This window comes from Candoia aspera, chromosome 2, assembly GCF_035149785.1.
Source record: "Candoia aspera isolate rCanAsp1 chromosome 2, rCanAsp1.hap2, whole genome shotgun sequence".
Lineage (NCBI taxonomy): Eukaryota > Metazoa > Chordata > Lepidosauria > Squamata > Boidae > Candoia > Candoia aspera.
In genome coordinates this window covers 64,856,283-64,877,362 of record NC_086154.1, presented here as the reverse complement: position 1 = coordinate 64,877,362, position 21,080 = coordinate 64,856,283, and the positions used below count along the sequence as shown (strand labels likewise).

The window sequence follows — 21,080 nt, the reverse complement described above, 5'->3', positions numbered from 1 at the left end:
TGGGTATAATATAGTCATGCCTTGTGGCTGAGAGCTGTGTAGGCAATGTTTCTACTTCTCCCATGTTGTATCCACCTTTAAATAATCTGAATTTTAACTGATGCTGTACTTTGTCTTCTAGGAGAAAGAGGCTGTGCCTTCTGTGGGGGCCTGGGCCATCGTATCACAGATTGCCCCAAGCTGGAAGCCATGCAGACCAAGCAAGTCAGCAACATTGGGCGCAAGGACTACCTGGCACACAGCTCCATGGACTTCTAGATTGATTCTGCCTTTTGGCTAGGCATAGGCAAATCAATGAGTGTTTTTGTCTGGAAAGGCATCTTTTCTGAAATAATTCCAGTCTAATTTCTCGGGCCACTCTCTCCAATAGAAGTGGGAAACAGGCTGAAAGGGGACTCCTCCATTTGGGGATCTTATTACTGCTGTTGAAAATGTTGATCCTTCCTCATGGTGAAGTGCTGGGCTTGGCTGTGGTCCCATCTCCCACATTCCCTTCTGTTGTGGGGGGATGCTTAATATGACAGTTATGCTATTTTGGGGCAACCTCATCACCTTGGTACCAGAGGTTGGCCATCCTTTAAAGGCATGCCCCATCCTTTTTAAACACCTGCTGTTTGTTTTTAAGCTGTTCAGTATACTCTTTCTTGAGGATAGCAGGCCACTGCTGCAATAGTCTGTTGCATCAGAGGTTGTCACGCGGTGCTGGGCAGGCACTGTGGTCCTCAGCAGTTGGCCATGAAGAGGCGGCAGAGACTCAGTATATACTTCATGTTCTACTACTATAGTTTCTGGTACCTACAAAACAGTTTGTGTAGTTTTATTTTCCCCTTGCCTTGGCCCCACCTGTCTATTTCCAGCCATGTTGGGTATCTCTAGTGGCTCTGTTTTGGACAGCTTCTGCAGCTGCAGAAGAGACATTCTTGCCTGCAAATGCTTGTTGAGTTAAATGTCTCCTAGGACAGTCTGTCTCTTGGGACTTTTTCGCCTATTATAACTCTCTGGGTGGTTTCAGGCCCCGAAGAGGAAGTTAGCAGGCAGAGGAAGTTGCCTGCACTATCATACTTACTGACTCATCCCTTGGGCAGCCACAAGAGCTCATCATCTTGGCAGTCTCTGTCTCACTCTTTGCTGGGTTGCCAGTTTGGATCTTACTCCTATGGAGCACCCTATGAAAGATGGGATCCTGTACATTCAGCACCCCAAATTTGGGAAGGTAAATGTGGATGTCTAACTTGTAATGGGAAGGCTGATTCTACAGAATCTTAAGGGTAGAGGTGGATGGATTCGTGGCTTTTGTTTTGTTAAAGTCAAGGAGAAGTTTCTTTATGCTTTCCACCATTAGGGCCTAAGATGTTGCCCTTAGTCATACAAGGCAGAGCCTGCAGTAGCTGTGATTATCCAGTATTTAGTTTCCATTCTCCTGCTTTGTTGTCATAATGAGTTGTGAGTTTACAGCTCTACATTCTGTTGTCTCTGGATATGATTAAATCCAAATAAAATTAAATGTTATATACATTAAGGAGTGTATCTTAAATGTGTCTGTTGGCAAAATGTGGGATGTTGGCCTGAAGCAATCATTCTGAGCGGAATATGGGCAGGATTGATTTGCTGGGTATGCCATGAATGGACAAACCCAAAAGTAGAGTCTTTGTCCTGCGGTAGGGAGATTTGGGAAAGCTCAGACATCTTTTAATTTGGGACAACCATGTTGAGATTGTGGGGCGGGGATGGCTTGGAACTCTCCTTTTCATCTTATTCCCTGCTCTCATTTTTTTTTAATCTTCTCAACTCTGGTGTTGCAACTGCCAACTAAGGTAAGTACAATCAGAGTCTTGCCAGAGGTGGAATTTGGCTGGAGAGGCAGGAGTTGAATTGGTGTCTGGCTGTGTGGGGTGGGGAAGTCACGAGTACCAAGACAAAACGGTTCAGTGGTTCTCTCATTTTCAGTCAGTTGCCTTAAAGGCCAGGGCTGGCAGATGTCAGATGACACCCTCACACTGAAAAGGGGCCATAACCTGGCTTTTAATAATCTAGCATTTCTTGAAAGTATTCACATGGTTTCAGTGACATGATCTCAGTAAGCCTAGTAACCATCCCAATAAAGCCAAAGTCCATCTGGAAGGATGAGACCAACTGAGCACTTTCTAACTTGCATTTTTGGTTACTGTTGTACAACTGACACATCAGGGAACTAGATTTCAACTCTCTTTTATTCATCTCTGATTGTACTCTGGAGTTTGGGAAATGGCTGCTGGCAAGCGAGACTAAACATTCCTGATGTTGCTTTCTTGTTTTATTATAATCACCCTGCAAATTTGACTTCATGGAAATGAATGTAGGGTAAAACATGCTCCAGTGGATTGGGCTTCCAGGCCTTAGTATTATTCCTTAGTTCTAGTGGAAAAATATTTTTCATACCAAACTCTTCCTTGCCTTTAAAAACACACAAAGACTCTACATCATGTTACCTAGAGTTCTGTAAAGTTTGGCTGGATTTCATGGCCAATTGAAATGCTGTTTCTAACAGCTTTCTCATTCCATGCTCTGCAGAAGCAAGGGGCTCATACAATGCACTAAAACTAATATGGCTTGATGCTTTGGCTTGGCATGGTGTGAACCAAGCTAACTATTATTTCTTGAATAAACCATAGTCAAACACCCACAACTTAACATAATGGGTGAACTCAGTATATCCTTTTGATAGCTGCTACCCACTGAAGAATTTTACTGGAGGAGCACCAGTTGGTGTGGGTGAGTATGACGATAATCCCCACCTTCCAAATGTTTATACTAGCCTCCCTAAATCTGGTGCTTCCCATCTTGGGCTATACAGTATTTTCATCATTTCCAGACAATTTGCCCATACTTCTAAAGTCCCTTCCAGCCTCTGATCCTCTAAGTTGTATCAGAAATCGGGGGTGGTGTGAGGGTTGCCTATCCTAAATTAATCTCAGACTCACAAGCGGGAAAATCTGGTTTATTTAAGAATAGTATGCAAATACAAAGAAAGCTGAGAATGAGCAAAAGCGTGCCAAATACAAACTAAAAATCCTCGGCTTGAATAAAATCCCTCCCCCTCATTCAACTGTTTCAAATTCCCCATCCCAGGTGCTCCTAACGAGTTCTGTTAATCAACGGGCAAAAGGACCTTGAACACACATGATAACCCAAACACATTCCATCCCCATGAATAGAGATAGAAAGCCTGGTACAAGGTCTCCCAGCAGCTCCCTCCCAACCGGAACGCGTGTCAGCACCATGGCATGCGAAACGTTACGATGTACATTGAAACATCGGAACGATGAACATGACATACTGCCCCCCCAAAAAAATGACGCAGTAAAATACATCAAAGGTTATTATGAAAAGAACAGTTAAGCAGCAGGCTTGAAAGGATAAGCTGAGTGGAAACATTGAATTAAATCAGGAGCATTGACGTGGCGAGCAGGCACCCACTCAGGGTGGGGGAAGTGCTTCCAACGGACAAGGTAGTGAAGGGAGTTGTGAAGTTTGCGGAAGTCAACGATCTCTTTGATTTCAAAGTGTTGCCATCAATCATGATCGGAGCAGGAGGAGGAGGAGGTTGGGGGTGCCAGTGGGTGGAGTGATGGACAGGCTTGATTAAGCTGCAATGGAAAACAGGGTGTAAACGTTTTAGATTGTGGGGCAAGTCCAGCTTGACAGTAACAGGATTGATAATAGCAACAACAGGGAAAGGGCCAATGAATTTAGGGGCAAGTTTCTTTGAAGGTTGAGGGGATTTCATGAATTTAGTAGATAAACCTGGTCCCCGATTTTAAAAGCGTGTTGCAGGGAATGGTGTTTGTCAGCATGGAGCTTGTAGGCAGCTTGAGCATCGCTCAGAGCTTGCTTAATCACCGGCCAAGAATCAGCAAGTTGAGCAGCCCAATCATGAGCCGAACAGGATGAAGAGTGGGGCTGCGGCAATTCAGGGATGGGAACAAAATCTTGGCCAGAAACAACCCGGAAAGGGGTTTGTCCAGTACTTTGGTGGATAGTGGTGTTATACGCCACTTCAGCAAAGGGCAACAATTTGACTCAATTGTCCTGATGGTAGTTTGTGTAGGAACGAAGAAATTGTTCCAGGGTAGAATTAAGAATCTCAGTAGATCCGTCCGTCTGCGGATGCGTCACCGTGGACAATGCCTGTTCGGTGCCAACCAATTTTAAAAATGACTGCCAAAATTGGGAGGTAAATTGTGTTCCGCAGTCGGTCACCAAACGGGAGGGGCATCCATGTAAATGGTAGATGTGGGATACAAATAGGCGAGCTAGCTGCTGGGCAGAAGGCACAGAAGTGCACGGAATGAAATGGGCTTGTTTTGAGAAGAAATCTTTTACAACCCAAATGACAGTTTTCTTTTGGCTGGGTGGGAGGTCAACGATAAAGTCCATAGAGATCTCGGCCCAAGGACGAGATGGGCTGGCCACAGGCTGGAGAAGCCCTTGCGGTTTTCCCCCTTTTTGCTTTGACATGGCACAGACAGGACAAGAGGCAACATAGTCCTTGACATCTCGCCGCAGCGAGGGCCACCAGAATTGGTGGCGAACCAAATGCAAGGTTTTCACGAAACCAAAATGCCCTGCCACTTTGTCATCATGGGAGCGTTGCAACACTGAAACTCGCAAGGTATCAGGCACATAAAGGCGGCGCCCCACCCATGCGAGATCATCCTTGAAGGAAACTTTGGCTTTATTAGCCAGCAACCAAGTGTCAGTTTTCACTGCCTGGAGAAAGTCTGTTTGAAACTGACAAGGAACAGGCGCCCTGCGTTTCGGGGGAGGGGCGGTGCCCTGAGCCGGTTGATTGCACGTCTGGCTTCGGGTGACAGCAGCCAGGCCCAATTGTGGTGCAGTGAGCACAGTCCCAATTACTTGAGGGCAGTGGTCAAAGTCCTGAGGCAAGTGGGACAAAGCGTCTGCGAGAAAGTTCCTCTTGCCAGGTATGAACTTCAATTGGAAGTTAAAACGACTGAAAAATTGAGCCCATCGAATTTGTTTTGGGCTAAGGCGCCAGGGGTGTGTGAAGAGCCTCTAAATTCCTGTGGCCCATCCATACTTCGAACAGACAGGTAGCCCCCTCAAGGAGGTGGTGCCAAGTTTCTAAAGCTGGTTTTACAGCAAAAGCCTCCTTTTCCCAAACATGCCACCGTCGCTCAGTCTCAGAAAACTTTCTGGAGAGATAAGCGCAGGGTTTCAGGATGTTGTCAGAGTCTGTTTGCAACAGGATAGCCCCAATAGAAAAATCAGAAACGTCTACTTGTACCACAAAGGGGCGGTCAGGATCTGGGTGTCTCAAAATGGGCTCAGCAATAAAGAAGGTCTTTAATTTCTTGTATGCAGCCTGGCATTCGGGCGTCCAATTTAAGACCGCTCCAGGATTTTTAACTTTGTGTGTTTCCCCCAACCCCTTTGTGCGTAGCAGGTCGGTGAGGGGCAAGGCAGTTTCAGCGAACCCCTGGATGAACTGGCGGTAATAGTTGCTGAATCCCAGAAAACTCTGCAGCTGCCTTCGGGTATGGGGCCGTTCCCAATTTAGGATGGCCCTAATCTTTTCAGGGTCCATCTCAATTCCCTTGTTGGAGACCTGATAGCCTAAGTAGTCTAGTTGGGTTTTGTGGAATTCACATTTGGACAGCTTGGCATATAGCTTGGCCCTCCTAAGTTTTTGTAACACTTGCTTAAGAAGGTGTTCATGTTCTTCCTCGTTTTCAGAGTAAATGAGAACATCATCCAAGTAGGCCAAAACCCCTTTGAATAAGTGATCATGCAACACTTCATTAATCAATTGCATGAACACTCCAGGCACACCTGCTAAGCCAAACGGGAGGACCTTGTATTGAAATGAGCCTAACGGGCAATTGAAAGCGGTTTTCCATTCATCTCCAGCTCGTATGCGGATGCGAAAGTAGGCCTCGCGAAGGTCGAGCTTGGAGAAGATTTTCCCTTTTGATAGGTGGGCTAACGTCTTTCATGAGAGGCAGAGGATATTTGTTACATAGGGAGACTGAATTTAACCCTCGATAGTCTGTACAAAGTCTGAGTGTCCCATCTTTCTTTTCCCGGAAGAGCGCAGGAGCTCCAACAGGGGAATTGGCAGTCTCAATGAACCCCCATGCCAGGTTTTTGTCAATGAACTCGCATAAAGCCTCGAGTTCTTTCTTAGACATTGGGTAGATTTTTGGTTTGGGCAGTTGCGCGTTGGGGAGCAACTCAATCGTACAGTCAGTTTTGCGATGAGGTGGCAGTTGGTCCGCCTGCATTTCCCCAAAAACATCTGCAAAGTCTTGATAACGGTCTGGCAGCCCTTCTAACTGCGGCAAGCTGGGGCACGGCGCGGCAATCGCAGCCCTCTCTCCCCCCACAGTCAAGGGTCGTCCCAGTGTAGGAGCTTGGTAAAAGCCATCCCTAAATGTAAGGGTCCAGTGCTCCCAATTTATATAAGCTTCGCCAAGTTAACCAGGGGATTCCCAGAATTACCATGGGATCGCCTACAGGTGCAACGATAAATTTTAAAACCTCCTTGTAGCTGCCCATTTGCATCGTTGCCTGTCCAGTGAAGTGGGTTGCTGGACCCCCCCCCCCCCGCCATTGACCTGTCTAGCTGGGTGAAGATCAAGGGCTGCTGGAGGGGAAAACTAGGCAGGTCTAAGGCAGCAACTAGATTGGGGTGGATGAGGCACCTCGAACACCCAGAGTCAACTAGTGCCCAAACTTCTGTGGTTTTAGTGCGGGAGCCCAGCTTAACTTTCACTGCTAGAGTGGGGCAATCAGCACTCACCATAGCGTCCTCATGCCCATCCTCTTCCACCTGCCCCAGGGCGCAATTTAGGGCAGGTGGCTGGCGTTTCCTGCCGGTTCTTTTGCAGTATCTTCGACCTCTGTGAAGAGATATATGTCTTCTTCAACATCGGCAGCTCCCTTGGCCGTGGTCGTTCGGCGCGATGCCGGGGGCGACTTGGCCGGAACTTTCGTCGCTCGATCTCTGGTCTTGAGTTTCGGGCAATCTGCGGCTCGATGGCCTCCTTTTCCACAGCGGAGACACTGCCCACACACATAGCGGCGGTCCTTCTCCTCGTCTCCAGTTCGGTAGCCCGGTGTGGCAGCCATTGTGCCGCTCCGGGGTCCCCGCAGGGTTGTTGTTTTCTCAGTGCACCGGGTCTGCATGTAGGTGCGCTGGGCATGTTCAGCCTTACCGGCCAAGCAGATCCACTCGTACAGCGTCTCCGGGTCGTCTCTGCCTAGCGCCCATCTGAGGACGTCTTGGTTAAGTCCTTCCTTAAATCGCTCGATGAGCATTGACTGGGACCAGTCGGGCACCTTGCCCGCCAGAGCTTTGAACTCTAGGGCATAGTCGGCTACTGACCTGGGTCCCTGGGTAAGTTCCTTGAGGGCTTCCTTAGCCCTTGCCTTGGCCAGGGGGTCCTCAAAAAATAGCTTCAAGGCGAACATGAAGTCGTCAAACGACCCAAGTTCAGGAGTGTCAGCCTCCGTCAGTTGGACATACCAGTTCGCTGCTCTGCCTTTCAGCTTAGGGGTAATGGCCGAAATCTTAGCCTCCTCTGACGTGAAACACGACCCGAATTGTTTCATGTAGGTCTTCGCGTTGGTTAGGAAGAAGGATAGCTTGGTGGGGTCCCCGTTGAATTTGACCGCGAAGTCCTTCACCACTTTCCCTGTTGGAGGGGAATCAACTGTGGGCTGAGCAGCAGGTCCCCAGGTCACCCCAGAGGACCCTCGTTGGGGCAAAGCTCTGTCTCGGTGTCGCCTCCTGCCCCGGATTATCGGTGGTCCATTGGGAGGGAGGGGAGAGGGTTGCATGGAGCGAGGACTCTCGTCTTGGCTTCCCTGGCCTCCCATCATGATGGAGAGGGTTTTCAACAGGTCTTCCATCGAATCCATCCTCGCCTCCAACCTTCTCATCCTTTCCGGGGTCACCAATTCCTCCCTCTGTCAGACATCAGGCAGTCTCTCTGGTGCCACTTTTGTCGATTCTCCCTCGGGGGTCAGCGGGAACCGGTACTTCCAGGAGGTACTGGCCGCCTCTTCTTTGGGTTCTCCCTCATCACTAGATCCCCCCAGTTCAGGGCTTGAGCTGGATCCCCTTGGATAGAACGAAAGGTCAGGGGGAAGGGGGCTCCGCGGTGTTGGATCAGCTTGCGGCTCCAGCACCCCGGACGTTGGTTTCAGCTCTGCCATCGCTAACTCTTTTCCTCACAAGAACTGCACTTGGTAGGAGTTAATGGGTGTCACAAAAAGATTCTCAGCTTTATGTAAGGGTTGCCTATCCTAAATTAATCTCAGACTCACAAGCGGGAGCTTGAATAAAATCTGGTTTATTTAAGAATAGTATGCAAATACAAAGAAAGCTGAGAATGAGCAAAAGCGTGCCAAATACAAACTAAAAATCCTCGGCTTGAATAAAATCCCTCCCCCTCATTCAACTGTTTCAAATTCTCCATCCCAGGTGCTCCTAACGAGTTCTGTTAATCAACGGGCAAAAGGACCTTGAACACACATGATAACCCAAACACATTCCATCCCCATGAATAGAGATAGAAAGGTCTCCCAGCAGCTCCCTCCCAACCGGAACGCGTGTCAGCACCATGGCATGCGAAACGTTACGATGTACATTGAAACATTGGAACGATGAACATGACAGGTGGTGGTATAGAAAATAACTCAGAACAAAGGTTCATTGGCCTAGAATTAATGACACTGATAGGCAGCAGTTTCCCAAGATTTCAGACAGATTTTAACTATCCCACCTGAAAAGGCAGAGTATTGAGTCTGGGGCATTTAGTGTTTCAAAGACAAAGTCACTTGGGAAAAATGGTGCACACCTTCCTTTGGGCTTTTTCAAACAGATTACATATCTGATTTGTGAAATGGAAATTATTATATTTCACTTGCTCAGTCACTGATCTCAGACTGTGAAATGCGAGGTGAGATGCAATTTCAAGAGGGAAAGGACAGGCACTGGCTTTAGATGAGCTAGAAAAATCTGCTCCAATAAATAGTAGCTGAGGGCCCTGAAACCATTGCTCATTATCACATCTGCAGTTTTTTTCAATTCCGTGAGGATTAGAAATTTACATTTTTATATGATTTCAGGGAGCAAAGATATTAAGTCCTGTGCCTGATACTAGATGAGGCAATCATACAAATACTTCCTATATTTATTGAACACCACAGAGGGACTATGGAATGATTAAAAACAAATGTTTGCCTTCCTTGATTCTATAGATTGGGTCCCACATCTGGCAAGAGGTCTGTGGGATAGCTCAGTAGCAGGAAGGTCATAATCCTGTTCCTGCAAGGCTCCTTAGACTTACTTTCTTATTTCCTCCTCACATGTGCAAATGTTTGACTGCAAATTGCTGGTTCCTGGATTGTTTCATCACCCATCCCTTTGCCTCCACTCACAGAAGACCTGGCGGAAAGTGTGGGTCCAGCTTTTTGCTGACAGTCCCTTTGGTGTTGCCCGGCTTGAGTACTTTGAAGCACGCGATGGCGTTGCAGCAGAAAAAGCAACCCTGCGGAAGGGGGAACGTAAAGTGATTCGCCTCTCAGACTGTGTCTCTGTGGAACGAGCTGATGATCAGAGCTCCCCCAAGGACACGGCACCTTTCTACCTGTGCATGCTGGAACGCAACTGGTTGTTGGCAGCAGATCAACCAAATGAATGGATTGAATGCATCTGCCAACTAGCTTTTCAGGTATTGATCTTGTAACCACAGTACGTAACTGGATAGCAATCCCTTGCATCTACTTGGACTGAACTGAATTGTAGGGAGATTTCTCGTGCCCACAAGTTAGCCATACAAGCCCTAATGGAGAAGCCAAACTCACACTCAGTTGCTCCCTCAAGTTTGCTGTTATATTGTTCATGGAAGGTTGGACAGATGACTTTCCAGACCTAAAATTTTATGATTCCAGGTTCTCATTTCAATAGCTTCTTGAGACACTGTATGAAGAGTTTCTGGATGAGGTGGCTATAATTAAAGATATACCTTGTCTACTTATTTTTTCTTCTCAAATATTTTTTCTAATTTGGTTCTGAATGTAAGGGTTTATATTCTCTGCCAAAACTCTTAAAGATTAACTCAGTGAACCACATAGCAGTGTAGCCCTGGAAATTCTGGAATTGCTAACATTTGCAGCTAACAAACATCTGGTTTGTTATTCAGAAGGTTGTCCCAGTGATTTCAGTGTGTCTTTCTTCCAGTAAGAAGGTATAAGAATTCAGGGGTAATGTATACATAGTTTCGTTATCTTTTTCCCCTTTCTCAACTCTATTAATGCAGGGTCTTGCCCAGCAGTATTTATTCTTATTTTTTTACTCTATAGAAAGTAAAAATTAATACAATAGCAGAACATTTCCATGGTTATTGCATTAGAAACAAAATCATAAAATTGGTTTGAGCAGGGTTTTCCTATACAAATACTGTAATTAATATAAATAAATAGATGGTAGCGTGCAGCCTTAAAAGATAAAAAAACACAAAGATAAGTAACGGAAAATATTGGAATTAGATGGGTAGATCAGTAGCTTTAGTTGCATACCAGACTGATAAGATTTGAGATCCAGTGTAGCAAAGTGGTCAGCGTGTTACAGTAGGACTGTGAAGACCAGGTTCAAATCCAGACTGATCTCAGTGACTCTTTCACTCAGTGCAACCTACAGTATTTCACGGGTGGGTAGAGGCAGTAATACATGCAGGACCTTGAACTCTTGGAGGAAGGTTATTGTAAACATAACATACAATAAGTTGCAGCAAGGGTAGCTGGATATGGTGATAGAAGGTGGTGGTCAGGTTGTGATTCAGAGGGACCATTCAGATGTTGCAACTTTGCTTCTGTAGGGTGATTATCTGAGAATCCGACTCACTTCTTTCACCTTTTTTTGCTCTGGTGCATGCAGAGAAGACCTGCCCAGCCTAGCCCAGTTGGAAACACTTCAAGCCCTCAACCCCTAATGGAGGAGAATGCCATCTACTCATCCTGGCAGGAAAGTATGTGTACTGACCCAAGGGTTGGGATGAAGTGCCTGCAGCCAGCCAGGGCATTAAAAGGAGTCACACTCATTTGGGCTGACCAAAGAAAAACCCTCTGGAGAAATCCAAACTTAGAAACTTGCTGTGGCTGAGGTTACTCTAGAGCAACAGAAGCTCAACCTGTGGCCCAAAAGCTGTGGCTGAGGATCCTAGAATTTCACCCAAAGCTGCCACCAGATTATAGGTTTAATGTGATGGCAGGGATAAATCACTGACAATGTTTAATTTAACATATTTTTAATTTTACTTAAATTAAACCAATTTGGTTTTTGTTGTGGTTTCATCCAAGTGTTGGAGTGCAGTCTCCCCATGCCAAGTGCAGCCCTTCACCACACAAAGGTTGCTCACCATTGTGATACACATTCCAGTACTCTGCTTCATTAGTTACTAATCCACATTTGATTGCCCATTGTGTCAATGCTAACAAAGATTCTCAAACAGCAACCATCATTATGGCGAAAAATAATCAACATAATGGACAATATTGTCTGCTTTACCGGCATCCACCAAATCTTCTATCCCGGAAATCATGTTGTGAGTTCTGCCTTTAAAAGTGAAACCATAGCTGTACTCAGGATTTAAAACTAGGTCTGCAAGTTCAGTATTTTTAATAATTAGGCTCTTCCTGATCTCTGGAGCTGATTGCTTCTCTTTGTTCTTCAAGGATGTCTTGTTTACCTTCCAACAGCTCGATTTCAGTGTGAAAGAAAAGGCTATTAAAATAGGGACAATTAGCGGCAAAGAATTTGATAATGATATAAAATGCTTTCGTGTTTATTATTTAGAAAACAATGTTATGCAAAGTGGAATATTTTCCTATAAGATGAAAAACCTCTTGGAAAGATGTGAATTCATGATGAAAATGCCACAAGGTCTTCACACAATGGGAAGGGACTATTAAAAAAAAAGGGGATAGATGGTAACCCTACCCAAATCCTCAAAAGGGATGGGAGAGCACATGGAAAGGGACAAGGAATAACCATCTACAAAAGGTATCGGAAGCAAAGGAGACCAAATTGTATCTAACAACCCTCTAAGCAAGCAAGGATACTCGGGTGAGAACGGAGGGTCCTTGCAAGAGTCATAAGGAGCTGAGGAACAGTCAAGCTTTTAGGTACTACAGAAGTAACAACAGAAAATAGGACATTTTCAGAATGCTGAGCAGGATCATCAAGGGAGCATGGCAGATCAGCCTTCCTTCCTTATGACCAGCTGCAGCTATAGGCCCTGTTTTTTAATATAGTGTTTTAACTCTTGAGTCCTGACAGATTTGTGCCATTTTTTTTGGTGCAAAATTTTGCTGACATGTTTTAACTTCATTTGTTAATGAGCACAAGCGTTGGGACAGAGGTGGACTAGAGCCCAGTGTAGCTGAATGTGGATGTGCAGTGGAGTGTTGGCTTCGGGGCACCAGGAGTTTCTGTTATGGTTTTTATAGTTTTTATGCTTTTATTGTTGTTCTGTGAGCCGCCCAGGCTTATGGTACATAAAAACTTACTGCTATGTAAGTCTTTTAAATAAATAAATTTGTTTCATGTTATCCAATCAAATACTCACTACAGAATGAGAAAAGTTAAAACTGAGACATCCATGGCTCTTTAAAAAATTGTTACCAATGCAATCACCATTGAGGGATTATTTTAAGAAAGATTCTTAGACAGATAAAGAAATAATAGAACAAATACTTTTTCCAACAGTGTGTGTGTTTCCCGTGAACATATTCCCAACAGAGGCTTCTGCAAGGTGTCACTTGAAAGGGAACTACCTGATGGTCCCTTTACCTGAGCAACTGGTCCTGAAGGACGTGCAGTCTGGACAAATTCACTATACCTGGCCTTACACCTTCCTCCGAAGATTTGGCCAGGAAAAGGTATGTAGCTGCTTCCTTCTTCTCCTCTTCCTGTTTGCTTACAGCAGAAAAGACTAGGAGCATCACATATGGAGGACTTCCTGACTCACTGTACGACATGGGAGCTGTCAGCCCTTCAGGGTAGACCAGACTAGGAAATCAAAGTTATGAATGCTGATACAACTTCTACTGTAAGGTTAAAGTAACAGAATCTTGCAAGTCTGAATGTGCCTCCCCCCTCGTTCCCTTTATCTTCAAGAGAACTAGGGAGGGCCGAGTCTGAGACGCCTTCTCAATTTACATTCCTGCTTCAGACTCAGATTTCTTTTGTCAGACCATTGTCTTAGTTGCAGCTCTTCCTCCTGTTCCTCAAGGTTATTCTTACGGCCCATTACAAGAGAAGATAGTGCCATTGATTCCTGTGAATGATGCTGGCAGGACCTGATCAGGTTATGGGCCTATCAGCATGTTTCAAAATAATCAAACCTGTACAGGGCAATATAGACTCTTCAGAAGATGCTTCTCACAGGCAGTTTGCCCAGCAGAACACTAGAATTTTTTTTCTCAGCTCCCTTGTCACTGAAATGTGGAAATTAATCTTTTTGATTTGATAATTCCACTGGAGAGTTTTATTGTCCTCCCCAGTTCTTCAATGCCACTTTCACCTGGAGACTGAATACTATAGTGAATATATTATTTGAGTACGATAGTGAATATATCATTAGAAACACTTCATAGTGACCTTGTATCAATTGTTGAGCGTACGTTTCGTATATGGAAGATGCAAGAGGACGATAGTTCCTCCAGAGAATGCGTACTTTTGTGAGGTTTGAGTCTGAATCTGACTCTGAAAACAAAACTTATCAAGGTTTTCAAGGGGAAAACGAAACTTATCAGGAAGAAATTGGAAAAACAGAAACCAGGGATGATTCAGCAGAGTGGGAGAAATCGGAGGTGCTGATCGGACAAACTTCGGAGGGAGATTTGAACCCTCCAATCAGCGCTCAAGAGAGAAGAGCAGAGAAGCATGCAAATCAAAAAACAATCTGATTGGCTGCAAAGGAAAAACGGCATGGAAAGGATCACTTAAAAAGGCAGGCACACCAAGAGCAAGCTGCCAGGGACAACCGATCCTTCCAGCTCTCAGCAATTGCAGAAGAATCCTTACCAAAGTTGAGAGCCTTGCCTGTAGCCAGGGTGGAATCAGAGCCAGCTCCTCCTGCCATTGCTGACCTGCTTCCTGCACAGGTCACTCCAGTTGAGCCTATTCTTACCGTTCCAGCTGAGCACAGTCTTGCTTCCGGTTCCAAGCCTCATCTCGCTGTTCCAGAACATTTCAGTTTCACTTCCAGCTTCAAGCCTCGTCATGGCATTCTAGCCAAGCCCAGCCTTGTCTCCAGATCTGAGCCTTGCCTTGATGCTCCAGCCAAGCCCAGCCTTGTCTCCAGATCTGAGCCTTGCCTTGATGCTCCAGCCAAGCCCAGCCTTGTCTCCAGATCTGAGCCTTGCCTTGATGCTCCAGCCAAGCCCAGCCTTGTCTCCAGATCTGAGCCTTGCCTTGATGCTCCAGCCAAGCCCAGCCTTGTCTCCAGATCTGAGCCTTGCCTTGATGCTCCAGCCAAGCCCAGCCTTGCCTCCAGATCTGAGCCTTGCCTTGATGCTCCAGCCAAGTCCAGCCTTGCCTCCAGATCTGAGCCTTGCCTTGATGCTCCAGCCAAGTCCAGCCTTGTCTCCAGACCGGAGCCTTGTCTAGATGCTCCAGTCCAGCCTTGCCTTGCCTCTGTAGTCAAGCCTAGTCTAACCTTTGTGCCCGTTCAGAGACTTGTGCCTATGGAGGGCCTAGCTTCACCGAGTCTTGCAGCCTCAATAAGAGAATTAGCTGAGTTCTGCCTCGCTGTTTTGCCACAATCTGAACCTGCAGCCTTGCCTGACCATCCTCTACTGCCTGGGTGGACTTGATTGAACTGCATTGCCTAATCTATTCTAAGGACTTTTACTGTTGTAAATAGTTATTGTAAATAAAGAATTCAATAGTAATTCTGCCTGGCCATCTCATAGTCTGAACAGGACAACTTTATGTGCCAAAGAACCTTTGTTCTCCAGGTCGAAGTCTTAAGTACAATATCAGGTTATTGGAATGTCTACTGTTTAAAACAGTGTTTCTCAATCTTGGCAACTTTAAGATGTGTGGACTTCAACTCCCAGAATTCCCCAGCCAGCCTTGAAGCCCACACATCTTAAAGTTGCCAAAGTTGAGAAAAACTGGTTTAGAAGATACTGTCTGGTGAACTAGGCAGTATTTGACATAGAGAACAAAGTGCTGACATAGTGTACAGCATAACACCTTCTTCTGGTCTGAGGGTATTGGGTTTAGTCTTATCTGTTGAAATTTTCAGCTCTTGTTGAAAATATCCTTCCCAGCCCAAATACCTTCCAGATGTATTGGCCAATGTCTCCCATCAGCCTCAAACATAATAGGTTATAGTCACTGAAGATGAGAGTTACTGAACTAAAATTTCTGGAAGGACCCATGTTGGGGGAAATCTGAATTAACGATCTGAAGAAAATGTCTGGCTGAGATTCTTATGAACCACTGGAGTAGATCAGGAATCAGCACCAGATCTGCAGTATCTATAAATGCAGAACCCCCATATTATCTACAAAATTAAACGACAGAAATTGTGCAAGAATTCTGCATTCTTGAGTGAGATTTTTGCCAATAGTATGGAATCTTTGGGAGTTCACTTGGCACCTTTAAGGGTGCTATCTCTATATTACAGATGGTAACCTGATCTTGATGAACCAGTGGTCTAACTCCACATAAGACAGATACTAATGTCAGTTCAACTGATATCTTATGGATCTGTTTTTATAGATTTGAGATGAGATTGAGCATCATCAGACAATGTTTGCAGTTGTTGGCAAACTTGAACAAAGGAAATAATGATGATCTATAAAGCTCTACATGGCATAGGGCCTGGTTACCTGAGGGACTGCCTTTTTCCTCTGGTGTCAGCCCAGCTGATTCGATCCATCAGGGTACAGATTCCTTGGATTATGCAATGCCATCTATCGGGACCCTGGAAGCACACTTTCTGTATCATGGCACCTGCCCTCTGGAATGAGGCTCTCCCTGAGATCTGGATGGCTCCCGCCCTGATGGCGTTCCAGAGGGCCTTAAAGACCTGGCTTTTCTCCCAGGCTCTGGGCTATATAGTAGGAGCCCCTTGCCTGGTGTATGACATGCTGTATTTTTGTTTTGCAGACCAGATTTGCCCTCCTATTTAATGTTCTATTTTTATTATATATTTGTTATTTTGTTTTTATGATTTCAGCTGCCCAGACTTGATTTGGAGTCAAGCAGTATCTAAGTCAAATAAATAAACGATTGATTGATAGCAATTACCCTAAAAGAATAGCTGTTGTTTATTTCGTATGGCATAGAGGAATACAGCATTACTGCATAAAAGTTCACAGAACAATATATAAAATGTGTATAAAATATAAAACATTGGGACAGTAGATTATTTTGAAACATGCAATACTGAGTAAAATTATAAATAGAATTAAGTTATATATGAGCAGTTACTAGAGTGGCTAAGCCTATGGCCGAATATCTAGATCGTTTAGCCACTGGACAGCAGTTCCCTTAAGTTGATGTGGTTCTTGCAGGGAGCCAGGGAACCTTCTGAGGGGGCATTCCATCGCAATGTGATGTAAAGTTTGCGGGACATTCCCGCAGTCACAGAATTATTGACCAGCCCCCATTTTTGTTTCCAATATTGGCACCTGCCATGATTAGTATGAATCCAGTTAAGCGCTGTCCAGTTTTTCCTTGGGAGATCAAAGCCATAGGGGCCTTGTGCTGGATCAGATGCTAAGTTAAACAGATCTGGATTAGAAGTTGCCGACTCCTGGCGCCATGCTGTCTCAATGTCAAAGTCTTCTCTGACTAATTGCCGTCTGAGTTTCTATGGCGGGTTCCAAGATTTAAGCCTAAACATTTGATCATGGCAGTCTTCGTGTATAGGTAGTAGTTGGTTTGCCTCACATTTCTGCCCCTCCCTTTTTAAGGCTAGTTGTCTTCTAAGGTAGGGAGGTGGTATGTTAGATAATACCGGCAGCCATTCAGAAGGCATCGATTTAATGGTTCCTGATATTAGCCTCATAGTGTGGTTAAGCTGGGTGTCCACTGCTTTTGTGTGAGCACTGTTTAGCCATACAGGGTGTCATGAGCACTGATGGTGAGCAGGAGGGGGTCCCTATCCAGGGGGGAAAATGCATGTGTCGTAGTGAGGAGTTGAGCAGCCATTCAAAGAGACACAGAACAGACCCGCCTTGACTTTTGGGGTTTATCTGTAAGGGTTTTCTCACACTTCTTCAGTTTGTTGGGATTTTCTGTCTAACGTAGCAGTCATAAAACACTAGAGACTTATTTCTCGTCTCAGCGTGGTTCCTCGCTCTTAGGACATCAGGCTACAATACTCAGCCACTGAATATGCCAGAGCAAGAACTGATGTCCTAAGAACTGTAGCACTTGTTCCCCAGCTAGTCCCGGAGAGTTTGTGTAGAATGTTGTTCCTGGCTTTTATTTTATCCGTAGTTTTTCTTAGGTGTTCCCTATAGGTTAAGGACTGATCAAGGGTCACTCCTAAATATTTTGAGTTGCAGCTTCAGCAGCTGATTCCTAAATTCCACTTTTGGTGTATAATTGGCTTCTCTGTTGTTCAAGTGAAAACAAGCGACCTCGGTTTTGTTGATGTTGGGTTTTAATCTCCAAGTTACAAAAAACGTATCCATTTCCTTTAAATCATTTTCGAGGGCTTTTTCAGAGGTATTGTAGTCTTCAGATTGTTTAACCAGTGCAATATCATCAGCATATATAAACTTTTTTGCAACAGTACTTGGTAAATCTGATATGTAAGTATTAAAAAGTAGTGGGGCCAGCACAGAACCTTGTGGCACACCGTCATTTAACCTATACTTCCGGCTGATTTGGCCATCCAGATGCACTTCAGTGTATCTGTTTGACAGCATGTTGTTGAGTAGGGTAGCTGTTTTCTTACAGTGCGCAATACGTAAGAACTTTAAGATCATCCCTTCTCTCCACACTGTGTTATAGGCCGATGACAGATCAATAAACATGGCAACAGATTTTTTCTCTCTGTTGGAATCCATTTTCTATGTGGGAGATTAGTGATAGTACCTGGTCACAGCAGCTTCTTTTTGATCTAAATCCAGCCTGTTCTATAAGCATGTGTTCCTCGACCAGAGGTTTAATTCTGCTTAAAATAAGTCTCTCCAGCAGTTTGTAAGAGCGCTATAGGTCTGAAATCCTCCACAGATTTCCCCTCTTTGCCAGGTTTTAAGATGGCAACTATTTTTGTTCTTTTAAAGATTGTTGGCAGTCTCCCTGTTCGTTGGATGTCACTGTAAAATTGTGGGAGCCAGCTTATAGTGCGTGGCCCGCAGTGCTTCAAGAACTCAGGATATACTCCATCTAGGCCAGCCGCATTCCCTAATTTTATCGCTTTCAGTGCTTCAGCGATTTCTGATGTAGAAAATTCTTCTGAGATGTTACTTTCAGATGTTAGTTCATTGGCTCTGGCTTTTTTCTCCCTTTTGATTTCACTAATTCCCTCTTTATTTGTTCCAGGTATTTTCCTTGTAAGATTTAAAATTCTAATTGCTACATCACTAGGGCCAATGTTGCCAGTGTTTCGGGTTTCTTTCATGGAGCTATCTCCCAATTTTGTAAGCAAGGACCAAGCCTTTTTGCTGGCATGTTGAAACTCATTTGCTCCATGAGAGTGTGCCACTTTTCTCTTCTAGCAGAGTCTAAACATTGGAGGAGTTCATCAGCAACTTTGGGCTCATGATTTTCTGCGTATTGATTGTATAACTGTGCATTCTTGGCTCCAGCCTGGGATGTATATTTTTCTGTAGCCCCTTGGGATATGCTTCTTAGCTACAGAGAGTAGCAATCCCATGAATCGGTTATAGTTTTCTTAGGGGGAATCCACTGGATGTTGTGGTCGTGTTCAGCAGTAAATGCTCGCCATTTGGCTTTTTGAAAGTTCCATCAAGGCTGAGGGGTCGATCTTACAGTTGGAATCTGTACTTCAACATTTAACAGCACAGGTCTGTGCTGACTTCAGGGAAAATCTGGGAGTACTCCTTTGTTGCAATGTAGTGGTCTATTGTGTGCATCCCTGGGGACAAAACATAAATCAGGGATATAATCCCTACTCCATCTGGCCGAGTGGAATGTACCCTTGTCCTTCGTGTCATGGACCAAGAAGACACTTTCAGTGTCTGCCCACTGTGCTATCATTTCACCATCCTCATTAGCGTCGCTATATCCCCACATTGTATTTCGGCTATTAAAGTCGCCCATGATTACTGAGGGGTGCAGTATGTTGGACAGTGCTCTATCATCCCATGGTAGCTGTTGACGTTTTCTTTTTCTTCTCTCTCCCCAGACTGTCTTCTCTTTTGAGGCGGGGCGCCGCTGTGATTCAGGAGAGGGCCTCTTCACTTTTAATACTGCACAGGCTGCAGAAATATGCAGAGCTGTCTCAGCTGCAATAGACCGTCAAAAGGCCATCCTTATGGAGAACAAGAAAGCTGGGATTTCTCAAGCTCAAGACTGTATGCAGAAAGTGGGGGCATGGGCATGGCCCACCGGCACAGAGAGTTTGGAGGAAGTGCAACCGCTCTATGCTAGAACCCCAAAGGGGGGCATGGAAAATAGCCTCTCTAGTGAAAACCACTCTGTTTCCCCAGAGCTTGGGTCTCCTGAAGCACCCATCATCTATGCTTCCATTGGCAAGAGCTTACCTCTCATGTTTCAGCCTTGGGGCACGACAGAGACAGAATCCCCAGAGCAAGGAGCACAGCTCTCTGACCATCTCTACGAGAACCTGCATGATCTGGAACAGCGGGCCTCTGGTTCAGAATGTGTTGGCTATAGCTACAGAGACTCTCCCAAGGGCAGCAGCAACAACGACCAACTGTCCATTTATGATAACAACCCTGCAACAGTCAAGCGCTTGAGCAGCCATCCTAGCTCAAGTGCAAGGGCTGACTCCTCTCTGGACAGACTGTGTCCATCTCACCTGCTAGATGGCCAGGAGACTGCAAGTGGAGGTGAAGGGAATGGAAGGCCCAAGGCAAAAGGAGCTGGTGCGTTCAAGCACAAGCTGGTTACCATGCTTAGTAGAGAAGGAGGTGGTGGTAAAAGCAAGAACTCTAGTCCCATGGACAAGCCATAATAAACTCCTCCAGCTGAGGAGGAGTTCTGATTCTTCTGATCTGCGTATCTTTTTTTTTCTTTGTCTTGTCTCATATCCGTAACATCCAGACAGGGATAAACTATGTACCCTGATGGGTTGGATGGGGATAAAGCCCTCCAGACCTATTCCGTTCCTTGAAGGCTAAGTGGAATATACATTATTTTTGTTTTGCAACATCATAATCCTAGGCTGTCAATAATATTTGTTCATCTCAACTCTGTGTTGCTCTTAGAGTCTTGACTCTCTTCGCTCATTTCCTTTTCAGCTACTGTACCATAGATCATTTCACTATAATCCTGGACTGCCTTTCAGTAGTCATCTCTTCCATATGTAAAGACGACAGTAACTCAGTGATACAACACCTGTGTTTCTTCCATTCCGGCCTTAACGATCTAAGACTGTAGGAATGGAGAAAAAACATTAGTATGACTTTGAGGAATTATTGCTAGTTCATATAGAGATAGGAAGACCGTGGTTTAAAATGGCTTCATAGATATTTTGGGTCCCAGTTTTGGCACTGAGCTATAAAAGAGTACAGTATGGTAAATTTCTAGTAATTGCTTGGTCCTGCTTTTTTTCTTCCACTAGAGTGCAGTCTCTCTCTTGCATTTAAGAGCTCAGCTTGAGATCCTGCCCCATAAGACACTAGGTGGATGAATTGCCGTGGATGTGATAGTGTGCCTGTTCCTCTTAAACCCTACAGACTATTGGAATGCAGACAATACTGTAGAGTTCTGCATTCAAAGCTCTGTTTCTCTTCATTTGTTCCTCAGTTACTGGTATGGCATTTCTGTACTCTGAAAATTGAGCCTCAGATGTTTTAAGGCAAGAGTATTATGCATTAGGGAAAACCAAAGC

At 45.0% G+C, this 21,080-nt stretch overlaps 2 protein-coding genes across 3 annotated transcripts in view; both read left to right on the top strand.

Moving 5' to 3' along the window:
* DDX41 (DEAD-box helicase 41) overlaps positions 1–1,519 on the top strand; it is a 34,353-nt gene extending 32,834 nt beyond the window's left edge. Inside the window, exon 17 of the mRNA XM_063292075.1 lies at positions 122–1,519. Coding sequence (XP_063148145.1) covers positions 122–258 — 137 coding nt within the window. The 3' untranslated portion in view covers positions 259–1,519. The remainder of the gene's footprint in view (positions 1–121) is intronic.
* Positions 1,157–20,375, top strand: DOK3 (docking protein 3). 2 transcript variants are annotated; one of them, XM_063292077.1, is made up of 5 exons: positions 1,157–1,213; positions 9,450–9,740; positions 10,946–11,036; positions 12,776–12,948; positions 19,410–20,375. In XM_063292077.1, exons 1-5 carry the CDS (start codon positions 1,157–1,159, stop codon positions 20,199–20,201), a joined length of 1,404 nt encoding a protein of 467 aa, XP_063148147.1. In that variant the 3' UTR covers positions 20,202–20,375. The 2 variants fall into 2 exon arrangements, with proteins under 2 accessions (XP_063148147.1, XP_063148146.1); XM_063292076.1 differs by lacking the exon at positions 1,157–1,213 and having other exon boundaries at positions 9,269–9,740.
* Positions 20,376–21,080: the final 705 nt, after the last annotated feature.